Source organism: Diceros bicornis, chromosome 34 (genome assembly GCF_020826845.1).
Source record: "Diceros bicornis minor isolate mBicDic1 chromosome 34, mDicBic1.mat.cur, whole genome shotgun sequence".
Taxonomy (NCBI): domain Eukaryota; kingdom Metazoa; phylum Chordata; class Mammalia; order Perissodactyla; family Rhinocerotidae; genus Diceros; species Diceros bicornis.
Window position 1 is genome coordinate 28,001,200 of NC_080773.1, and position 12,090 is coordinate 28,013,289.

General features: G+C 39.1%; 1 protein-coding gene across 4 annotated transcripts in view; it reads right to left on the reverse strand.

Moving 5' to 3' along the window:
- Positions 1-604: 604 nt before the first annotated feature.
- ZNF577 (zinc finger protein 577) overlaps positions 605-12,090 on the reverse strand; it is a 48,544-nt gene continuing 37,058 nt past the window's right edge. For all 4 annotated transcript variants that reach the window (XM_058530080.1, XM_058530077.1, XM_058530078.1 and 1 more), the window contains one exon: positions 605-9,012. In XM_058530080.1, the coding sequence (XP_058386063.1) occupies positions 7,655-9,012 (1,358 nt within the window). In that variant the 3' untranslated portion in view covers positions 605-7,654. The remainder of the gene's footprint in view (positions 9,013-12,090) is intronic.

The window sequence follows — 12,090 nt, forward strand, 5'->3', positions numbered from 1 at the left end:
AAAAGAGAGAAGACAAATTAAAACAAAGTGATGAAAATTAATCAACACTACAAATCCTAAAGACATTATCTTTTTTGGGGGGAGGAGGGAGGAATATTAGCCCTGAGCTAACATCCGTTGCCAATCCTCCTCTTTTTCTGAGGAATATTGGCCCTGGGCTAACATCCATGCCCATCTTCCTCTACTTTATATGTGAGACGCCTGCCATAGCATGGCTTGATGGGTGGTGCATGGGTCTGTGCCCGGGATCTGAAACCGTGAACCCCGGGCCTCCAAAGTGGAGCACACGCAAACTTAACCACTACATCACCGGGCTGGCCCTTTCTAAAGACATGAAAAGGACAATATGGTATCTGCTTTTTAATGACAAAAAATATGGTATCTATTTTTGAAAGACATCATAGTGAAACTCTGAAAACCAAAGATAAAAAGTAAATATTAAAAACAGCCAGAGGAAAAAAAAGACACATTATATACAGGGAAATACTAATATGAAAGATTGCTGACTTCTAACCAGAAACAATTCTGGGAGCCAGAAGATACTAGAATCACACTTTATTTTTAGGTATTTATTAATTTTCTTTCCTTTTTTAATTGAGGTAACATTGGTTTATAACATTATATAAATTTCCAGTGTACATAACTATATTTTGATTTCTGGGTAGAATCACACCTTTAAAGTGACGAAAGAAAAGCACTGTCAACCTAGAACCCAGAATACTTCCAGGGAAAATATTATTAAAAAATGAGTGTGAAATAAATATATTTTTAAATAAACAAAATCTGAGAGAATTCACTGCCAAAAGACCTGTACAGAAGAAACGTTAAAGGATGTTTTCAGGCTGAAGGAAAATTACACTAGTGGAAAACTCAAATCAACAGAAAGAAATGAACACCACCAGAAACGACAAACAGGATATTTATAAGACTACGTTTTTATTCTTCTCATTTTCCTTAAAAGACAAATTGTTTAGAACAGAGGTGGGCAAACCCAACCCACTGCCTATTTTTGTAAATTAAGTTTTATTGGAACATAGCCAAAGCCATTTGTTTACAAGCCTATGGATGTTTTCACTATAGAACAGAGCATTGAACAGTTGTGATCGAGACTGTAATGGCTTGCAAAGCTGAATATATTTACCATCTGGCCCTTTACTGCTTTGGAACAAAATAAATAACACTGTGAGTTTATAACAATAAAATACTAAAAGGTAGGGCAACAATAGCTCAAAGGACAGGGAGTAAATCCAAATGGAATTATACTGCCATAAGGTTATTAAATTTTTTGAAGTGTGAAATGGAATGTGTGAATTAGAAGTGTGAAGTGGGAAAGGTAAGGTGTCATGTGTGAAACGAGTAGTGTAAAATGGCACATATCAATTCTAAGTCAACCTTGATAAATTAAAGATGCCATATTGTTAGCCCTATAGCAACCACTAAAATAATAACAACAAAATCAATAATAATAATAATAAAAGGCACATTATTCAAGCTAGTACAGTCTGCCCTTGTGGCACCAAAATTCACGACCACTCCATGTGCAAAACACACTTTTCCATTCAGATTGAGAATGACACAAAGATTCCCACTCTCAAATTCTATATCATACTAGGGGACCTTACCAGTGCAATAAAACAAGAAAAATAATAGGATTAAAGATCAGAAAAGAAGTATTAGTTATTTGCAGACAACATAACTGTGTATAAAGGAAACCCAAGAAAGCCTACAGAAAACTACTAGAACTTATAAAACTAAAATGATACCAGTTACAATAGCAAAAAAAAAAAAATCCTAAAATATTCAAGAATAAATCTAATAAAAGATGTGCAAGATTGCTACAATGTAAACCACAAAACATTGCTGAAATAAAGAATATCCAAATAAAAGGAAAGCTATACCATGTTCATAGATTGAAAGACTGTACACTGTTTAACTGTTCTTCTACCTAAATAGATTTATTGCAATCACTATCAAAATTACAGAAGGCATTTTTAAAACAAATAAATAAGCTCATTCTCACATTGATAAGCAATGGATATAGAAAAGCCAAAATAATACTGAAACAGAAGGAAGAAGTTGGAGAACTTAATTTTATCTGATTAAAGACTTACTTTAAAACTATAATAATCAAGACAAGTGCAGCATTGATGTAGAGGCAGACACACAGGTAAATGGAAGAGATAAGAGTGTCCAAGACTAAACTCACACTAATACATTTAATTGATTTTTAGATCAAAATGACAAGTGAGTCCACTGGGTAAAGCCATTTTAACCAGTGTTGCTGGAACAACTGGATATCCACGTGGGAAAATAGAAACTTTGATCCTTAATTCACTTCATATACTTAAGTGCTGGCAAATAATTATTTCCTCTGAGGAGTTGGCCTGATTTCTCGTTATGAACAACATCTATCATATAACTTCTAGTGTTTCTCATGTTATTATTTATATTAGAATTCTAAAGATCACCCCTCAAGATTCCTGCCCCTTAACTGTTCAATCAAATATTAATTTAGGTACTACTGTGAAGGGAGTTTGCAGATGTAATAAGATCACTAGTCACCTGACTGCAAGATTGGGAGATTAACCTGAATTATCTAGGTGGGCCCAATGTAATCACATAAGCAGTTAAAAGCAGAAGAGGAAGGTGGAAGAGACAGTCAGCGAGACGTGTCAGAAAGGGAAGTTGGAGAGATCTGAAGCATGAGAGGAACTCAATCAATTGCTGGAGGGGGTCCACCTGGAAAGCATCAGAACGAATGCAGGCAGCCCCTAGGAGCAAAGATCGACCACCAGCTGACATCCAGCGAAGAAACAGGGATCTCAGACTTACAGTCACAAGGATATGGATTCTACCAACAACCTGCTTAAGCTTGGAAGCAGGTTCTTCACAGAGCCTTCCCATAAGAGCCCCATTGGCCCATACCTTGATTTCAGTCTAATGAAAAATAGAGCAATCAGCCAAGCCAACCCAGACTTCTGACTTAAAGAACTGTGAAATAATAAATTTGCATTGTTTTAAGCTGCTAAAAGTTTCTTTTGACACCAACAGAAAACTAACACATTATTGATACCAGAAACATTAGAAACAATTTGTAATTCAACTTAAGTACATCATATATTCTTACATATTTATTCACTAGTATTCCTTTATATGAACCCTATGACCTACATTTCCCCATTGTAACTTCATCCTAATCTTGATTTTAGTGTTTATTTTCTCTCAAACTCTGAATTTAGGAAAGTGTATGTTTCCATTTAATAGTTTTTTAAATTTTTTTGCTTGAGGAAGATTTGCCCTGAGCTAACATCTGTGCCAATCTTCCTCTATTTTGTATGTGGGTTGCCACCACAGCATGGCCACCGAGTGACGTAGGTCCACACCCGGGAACCGAACCGAGGCCACCGGAGCACACCAAACGTAACCACTAGGCCACGGGACCGGCCCCCAATAGTTATTTTTATAAGCCTCTGCAAATCCATGAGGATGAAAGGCAAAATGGAGAAACAAATAAAAACCCACCAGGGCCTTGGTCAATTTCTTCTGTTGTTAGGAAATGGCCAGCACTTTTAGGGTATTGTCTTTTTCTGGTTCTGAACACCTGACAAGAGATCTGTGATCAAGAGTAAAGGAGACACTGTTCAGAGAGAGGCCTAGCTTTTAGAATTTGGACAATTACTCAACTATTCTCTTTCAATGAAGGATGGATTCTTAAAAGTATAAGGCTGTGGTTGGAAAAAGGAGCCCTCGGAGATCAGACTAACCAGCCCACATACCACCTAGGAATTCCTAGTCTTCTCCCCCCATCCTCCCTTAAACAGATACAAACAGAGAGAAAGCCAGTGGGAACCTGGAGTAACTGCACCCCTGAACAAGATGAGTACCAGGCAACTTGTGGTGGGGTGGCTGCCTCTTGATTTATCTGGGGTCTGGCAGGTTCTAGAATCTAGAGACCCAAGTTCTGGACTGGAAATCAAGACAAAGTGGGTGGAATCCGTACATCTGTACACCAGCGTTGTAGGTTCTAAAGTGTGTAAATCAAATTTCTTTCTGCCTAAATCATCTTCCCATTCATAACAATAATACTATTTAAAAGTTGCTCACTTAGTCCTCAAGGCACTGCATGGCAGACATTGTTCTGTAAGCTTTCTGTTCATGGTAACAGGGCTGGGAAGAAGCGGCCTGGACTAGACACCCCATAGGACACACAGGACACATTCAAATTCCCCTTCTGGCCCCCAACATGGATCCATCTGGCCCCTAGACCAAGAAGAATGAGAGCAAATGCATCCCATGCAATGGAGTTCCCTGGAGCCACTTCCTGCCTGGGGCACACAGCAGGACAGACCCACCAAAATCCAACCAGGTCCCAGCCGAGCCACTGGATGGACTTGGAATTGAACCAAACAAGAACAATTCCCTCTCATGCTGCTTACAGAAGCCCCAGTGGCTTTTGGTCGGGGTTCTGACAGGTACCCTCTTCAACCACCACTCAGACTCAGGTAGAATTCACTCTTGTGGAGAAAAATGACTGAAGGCAAATGAATTGCGTGTCCCAGAAACCCCTGTGGCTGCCAAACAGCCAAGATGCACAAGCCCCTAACCAGGAAGACAATGTACCCCAAACTGTACCTCCCAGAAACCTCAGCAGCCCACCACAGGTGCCTGATCTCATAAAAAAAAGCAAAGAGGAACTGGACACAGGCCAAACTACACTCCCCAAATTCAGCTGGGCTTGGTCCTCCTCATGGGACCCCGTCCTCACTGATGACAACTGCTTCCTTTGGGCCCCTTCCTGGAAGGCTGAACATCCTAGGGACAGAGGCTCTAGTGCCTAGACTGGGCCTGGTCTGCCCCTTTGCTCACATGGAGAGAACCCCACAGTAAATTATATTTTATAATCTACCTGACACAACATTCTTGAGCATATAGCATATTTATAATAGCTGCTTTTAACATCATTTTCTACTAATTCTCTCACCCACACCACTTCTAGGTCTCTATTGACTTTTCTTCATGTTCATGGGTCCTATTTTCCTGCTTCTTTGCATACCTGCTAGGTTTTGATTAGATGCCAGACATTGTGAATTTTTCATTACCAGTTGATGGATTGCTTTCTAATCCTTTAAATACTATTGGGCTTTGTTCTGGGAAGCAGTTAAATTACTTGGAAACAGTTTGGTCCTTTAGTGGCTTGTGTTTATACTTTGTTAGGAGGGTTCAGAGCAGCCTGTAGTCTAGATCCCATGTAAGCCACCCACTGAGGCAAGACTCTTCTGAACTTCCACTGTGATTCTCCAAAAGTAAGGAGTTGTTTCCATTCCAGCTGGTGGAAACACAAATTATTCTCAACCTTGGGCAAGCTCCAAGGATGGTTCTGCCTGTTCATTTCCAGTGGTTCTTTCTCCAGCCTAGGGAGCTTCCTCACATATATGTGCTGATTACAACTTAAAAACTTGTAGGGGAACTCTACAGAACTCTGTAACTCTTTCTGGGTGCAGCTCTCTCCTCTCCTGTAATCTGCCCCACAAATCTGAGCCACCCTCAATTCTCCAAACTCTCAACTTTTTCTCAATTCAGGGAGACTGCTAGGATCTCTTTAGGTTCCTCCTCCCTATGCTGCAGAATGGAAACTCACTCTCAGCAGTAAGCTGGGGCAATTGTAAGGCTCACTTCACTTGTTTCCTTTCTTTCAGAGATAGCTGTCCTGCGCTCCCTCTCACCCCATGTCTGAAAACAGTGCATCCATATATTCCACTTTTTTAGCTATTTAAGGTGGGAGGTATACACATGAAACATTTAATGTTAAGAAAAAAGACTTTCTTGGAGTTGGCTGTGAAAAATATTGGTCAGTATTTAGGTGCATTATGGTATATGCAGATATGTCAATTTATACAATTTTAGAATACATACAAACATATGTGTGGCAGCATTTTCAGCAGCATAGATTTCATGTTCCTTTAGGACATTTAACAGTTCTTTTCCAGTGCTGATAATTTGATTTATACATTACAAGAGCACTCCATGGTACTCATATCTAACAACCACAGTGTAAGATTCACTGATTATAGAAAAAAAATGTTAGTGTACTTAGATCATAATTACTATAATTATTTCTCTGGGAACATGCTTTTTTAAATTTATTTGATGGCTAGGTTGGAATTTACTGCAGTGTAAATTCTCTGAAATCTAATGTTTTTTGGTAGGTGGAATAATGGCCTCCCAAAGATGTCTATGTCCTAATCCCCAGAACCTGGAAATATGTTACATTACATGGTAAATAGGAATTAAGGTAGAAGATGGAATTAAGTATTTTAGGACCATATAAATTGTTTCTCGAGTTTTAAAGCTTCACAGAAGGTTCACAGAGAGGAATTGTGCCTCTGGAATTGTTCACAGGATGGATTGTACCCAGAGCCTCATCAATACTTGATTTAGATGATGAAATTTGGCACTTTTGAGCTGATAAATTTTAGTGAGATTTTGGACTTTGAGTTGGTACTGTAACGGGTTGACACATTTAGAGATGTTGGGATAGGGTAAATGCTTTTTGTATGTGGGATGGACATGAATCATTGGGTGCCAGAGGGTGGTCTGTGGTAGGCAGAATAACCGTCTCCTAAAGATGTCCACATCCTAATCTCTAGGACATGTGAATATGTTGGATTATAAATCAAAGGGGACTCCAAACAGCAAATAGAGTTAAAGTTGCTAATTAGCTGATGTTAAGTGGGGAGATTATCCTGGATTATCTGGGTGGGCCCAATATAATCACAAGGGTCCTTAAATGTGGAAGAGGGAGGCAGAAGAATCACTGTTAGAGTGATGAAAGAGTTGACCCGCCATTGCTGCTTTGAGGATGGAAGGGGGTTGCGAGCCACGGAATTTGGGGCAGCTTCTAGAAGCTGGAAAAGCAAAGAAATAGATTCTCCCCTAGAGCCTCCAAAAAGAAATGCAGCCCTGCCAACACCTTGCTTTTAGCCCAGGGAGATGCATTTTAGACTTTAGACGTCCAGAACTGTAAGATAATAAATTTGGGTTGTTTTGAGACACCAAATTTGTGGTAATTTGTTACAGCAGCCATAAGAAACTAATATAGCTGTATTTCCACATTCATTATATTCGTAGGTTTTCATTACATGATGCAATTCCTGGTGTCAAGAAGGTTTCATTTATTAAAGAAGTCTTTCCCAGATTCCCAAGGTATAAAATTGTGATTCATGAGTTAATCTGGTGTTAGAATTTCCATCTTTTATTGCTTTCATGGGTTTCTCTTTTCTATGAGTTCTTCCACATTTTACTAAAAATATTTTCCACATTTGGTGTGTCTAGAGTTGTCCCTCCATGCTTCTCTGACATGTGGTGAGGCACAATTTATCACTGAAAACCATCACATTCTTTCCTGAGGTTTTAGTCCTGTGGGAATTCTTTGATACCAACCACGATATGACCTCCAGGAAAAGGCTTCCCCACAATAGCTGCATTTTTGCACAATATGCTTTCACTAACATTTAGTAAGTCTAACTTCTCACACAAGTGTTCTCCACAACCACTGCATCCATAGCATTTCTGTCCTAAGTGAGCTCTAACATAAAGGCATGGAGGATTCTTGCTAAAGGCTTTTCTGCATTTCTGGTTTCAGAGGATTTTTTTCCTACACAATATCCGTAACATATAAGACATAATTTATTACTGAAGGTGTTGTCACATTCACTGCATTTGCAAGGCTTATTCCCTGTGCAAAATCCCGATTATCTACTGAAGTCTGACTCCTTGGAAAAGGCTGTTCCACAATCACTACATTTCTACCCCCTAGGAGCTCACTGATGTTTAATAAGGGCTGAGTTCCCAAAGAAGACATTTCCACAGGCACTGTGTTCTTAGAGTTTTGCTCCCCTACAAGTTCACTCATGTATAAAGAGCCATGACTCCCTGAGGAAGGTTTCTCCACCTTCAGTGAGTTTATAGCTTTCTCTCTTGAATGAGTTTTCTTATGTTTAATGAGGACTGACATGTGGGCAAAGGCTTTGCCACATTCACTGCACGCATATGGTCTCTCTCCTGTATGAGTTCGCTGATGCTGAATGAGCTTCGATTTGCTTCTGAAGGCTTTTTCACACTCACTGCATTCATAAGGTTTCTCTCCTGTATGAATTCTCTGATGCTTGGTCAGGTCTGACTTAAAAAAGAAGGTTCTTCCACATTCACTGCATTCATAAGGTTTCTCTCCTGTGTGAAGTCTCTGATGTGCAATGAGGTATGCCTTCTGGGAAAAGGCTTTCCCACACACACTGCATCCATAAAGTTTCTCTCCAGTATGAGATCGCTGATGTCTATTGAGCCGGCACTTCCGGCTGAAGGCTTTTCCACATTCACTGCATCCATAGGGTTTCTCTCCTGTGTGAGTTCTCTGATGTACCATAAGCTGTGACTTTCTGGAAAAGGCTTTTCCACATTCATTACATTCGTGGGGTTTCTCTCCTGTGTGAGTTCTTTGATGTTCGGTGAGCTGAATCTTCCTCATGAATGTTTTCCCACATTCATTGCAACCGTGGGGTTTCTCTCCTCTTTCAGTTCTCTGATGTCTAACAAGCTGTGCCTTCCTGGAGAAGGCTTTCCCGCACTCATTGCATTCATGTGGTTTCTTTCCTGGATAAGCTTTTTGATGGTCATTGAGCTGTGATTTAGTGCTACTGGGTTTAACACACCCATGGTATTTAATTTCAGTAAGAGATTTATCATGCTGGATGTAGAGAGATGATTTCCCATATCTACTAAACTCATCAGAATCCTTTCCTGCATATCTTCCATTCTGGACTACAAAACCTAAATGTGATTTCAAACTTTTACAATGTGAGCCAAATTTATTGTGCCTTTGTTTTAAAGGAATAAGAGTTTTGCATACATCAAAATTATTTCCAAGTGCATAACTCTGCTGACATCTTTCCAAAGTTTTAATCTCGTTTTGGTTTTCTGGGTGCCACTGCATATGGTCAATCTCCCATATTTCTTCTAGGAAAAAGAACAATGAAAAAATCTATGATAACTTTAGGGAGCAAAAAGGTATAAAAATGCCATGGTTTGAGCTAGCTCTTATAAGATCCCAGTCTAAAAGAAATGTACCCTATGGATATGTATCCTATGCTCTGTGAAAAAAGAGAATATTATAAAGCAGTAAAAGAAAAAATAGCTACTTTAGAAACAATGATGTATAGTCTACAATGAATAAATATAACTTGGACTTCTTTCCAAATAGGACCTTGCAAAATTGGGACAGGAGTGGAAATAGAACCACACTGTGATTGGAACAGAACAAAAGAAGATGGAAAGGATGGATCCATTCATCCAATAAACATCGAATGGGCTGGTATTTGGGAATATATAGAATATTAGAATGTCAGAATTAGAATATATTAGTCATAGTAAAGTGACTAATTTTTTATTAAACTTTAGTATGACTAATATATTCTGGCTCCATGGAGCTGTCATTCCAGTAACAAGAGAGAAAGAGAAAGAGCGAAAGAGTGAGAATCAACAGGTAAGCAAAGAAATAAGAAAATTACAGAATGTGAAAACTGGTGTATGAGAAGGTGGTAGAGTATCTGTAGGCCAATCTTAGATAACAGTAGTCATCTACAAGAGAAAAAAAGTTAAGTTGACATCATAGGATAAGAATGAGCAATGTTATGCAAATAACTAGAAGAACATTCCAAGAAGAGGGAACGGCCAGTGCAAAAACCTAGAGGCAGAAAAACCTTAGGCCTTATCAAGAAACATAAGAGAGACTGATGTACCTGGACTATCCCAAGCTTGAGTGAAACAGAAATAGTTTGGAAAGGTAGGTAGAATTGAGAACAAACAGACCCCATAGAAAAACTTTGTTAGAAATTGGGGGGCCGGCCCAGTGATGTAGTGGTTAAGTTCAGCATGCTCTACTTCAGCGGCCTGGGTTTGCGGGTTCGGAGCCCAGGTGCAGACCGACACCACTCATCAAGCCATGCTGTGGCAGTGACCCACACACAAAAATAGAGGAAGATGGGCATAGATGTTAGCTCAGGGCCACTCTTCCTCAAGCAAAAAGAGGAAGATTGGCAACAGGTGTTAGCTCAGGGCCAATCTTCCTCAACAACAACAAAAAAAAATTAGTAATCATAAAAAAATTAAAAAAAAGAGAAACTGGGGTTTTATGCTAAGAGCAATGGCAACACGCCACCAAGCATTTTTTGGCAGGAATACAACACGTTCTGAATTGATATTTCTAAAATGTCACATGACTGTTGTATGGAGAATGAATTGGAGAGATGAAATTGTTGAGAGAATACACAAGAGGCTATGGTAGATTTCAGGCAAGACATAACAGAAGCTTCAGCATGAATGACTACACTGGAGATGGAGAAATATATAAAAACAAAGGACATAGTATAGAGGAGGAATAGACAAGACTCACTGTCAGAACTAATGTTGGAGGTGGAAAAGGGAAGAATCAAGGATAGCTCCTCGATATGTGGTTTAAGCAACCACATAGGTGCTGGTGTCATTTAAGAAGATGAGGAAGGTGTGGGAGACAGGTTTGACAATTGTGGGAGGATCAGGTGCTCCATTTTGAGACACACATCAGGTTTGAGATAACTAATACATATTCAAGAGAGAATATGAACTACCCAGTTAGATCTATGAGTGTGGAGAAAGGTCTAGCCTTAAGATAACAATTTTAAGTCATGAGTATATAAACATTATTTAAATATTTGGACTACATGGGACTAGGTAAGATAATTTAGGAATAACGGATAGAGAAAGAGGAAGGCCCAGGACAACAGCTTCATATGCTCTAAGTTTTAAAACTTTGGGAGAAGGATATGCACAGAGAGAGTATGACAGGCCCATCCACAGACAAACCATAGCTATGCTGATCAAACAAATAAGCACCATGGGTTTGAGTAACAGAGGGTTGGAATTGGGAAATCAGAATGTAGGATCCACAGCATCTCATTCCAACTTTATCATGGTAAAATATTCAATAATCACCTTGTTACTAAATTTTTCACCTCTCATTCCAACTGCACACCAAAGTTAAACTTTCCTACAACACTAATCACCTACTTAGAGTAATGCTGTCTGTAGTCAATACATCAACTTTCTATGTAGGTATGATACAACCTCACCCAGTCCAATGCATCCAAAAGCATATATATCCATCTGGAATTTAAAAATAGGTCCCTGGGCCATCTGCCCACGTCCCAGAGAAGAGCTACAGTTGTACTGATTTGTGGAAATATCACCTTCTCCAACCAGTTTAATCATATGGTAACTGTGTACAGCACAGTCCAATAAAACTTTCTGCAATGATGGAAATGTTCTATATCTGTGTTTTCCAATATGGCAGCCACTAGCCATGTATGGCTATTGAGCACTTGAATGTGGCTAGAGTAACTGCAGAACTGAATTTGTAATTTTAGTTAATGTTAATTAAATTTAAATTTAAGTAGCCACATGTGGCCAGTGGCCAGCACACTGGATAGCACAGGTATAGACCATCAGATCCTATATTTGCCATTATAATCTCCTTGATACAGGCATCTCCAAATTTTCTTCTTTCAACTAATGCCACAGTCTTCCTTAATCTCTGTTCCTACATCATCTCTGGCACCCATCAATTAAGAGATCTTGAAGAATCATTCTCCATCCAGGAACAAAACATTCATCTGTCCTATATCTTCCATTTATCCTAGAACTCCAAGCTATGCCTTCCTATTATTACAAAGCTAATATCCAGCTATCGAGCAAGACTCTCCAGAGCTAGCAAAAAAAGATAAAACCAAATTCACACTTTCTAAGCCAATAATTAACATAAAATCTAGAGTAATCAGCCATTTCCTTTCACATAATCTCCTAGAGGCCAATCCATTAAGACTGTCCCACATCATCTTCCTCCTTTCCATGTCTGAAGTCTTCTTTTTATATTATTACTGACGCACAAGGCCTTCCATCATCATTTTTATTCAAAACCCAGATATCTTTCTTGCAGAACTTATTTTATCATGCTTCCCAAAACAGCACTTGATTCTCTCTGTAACACTATCAAAGCTCAGT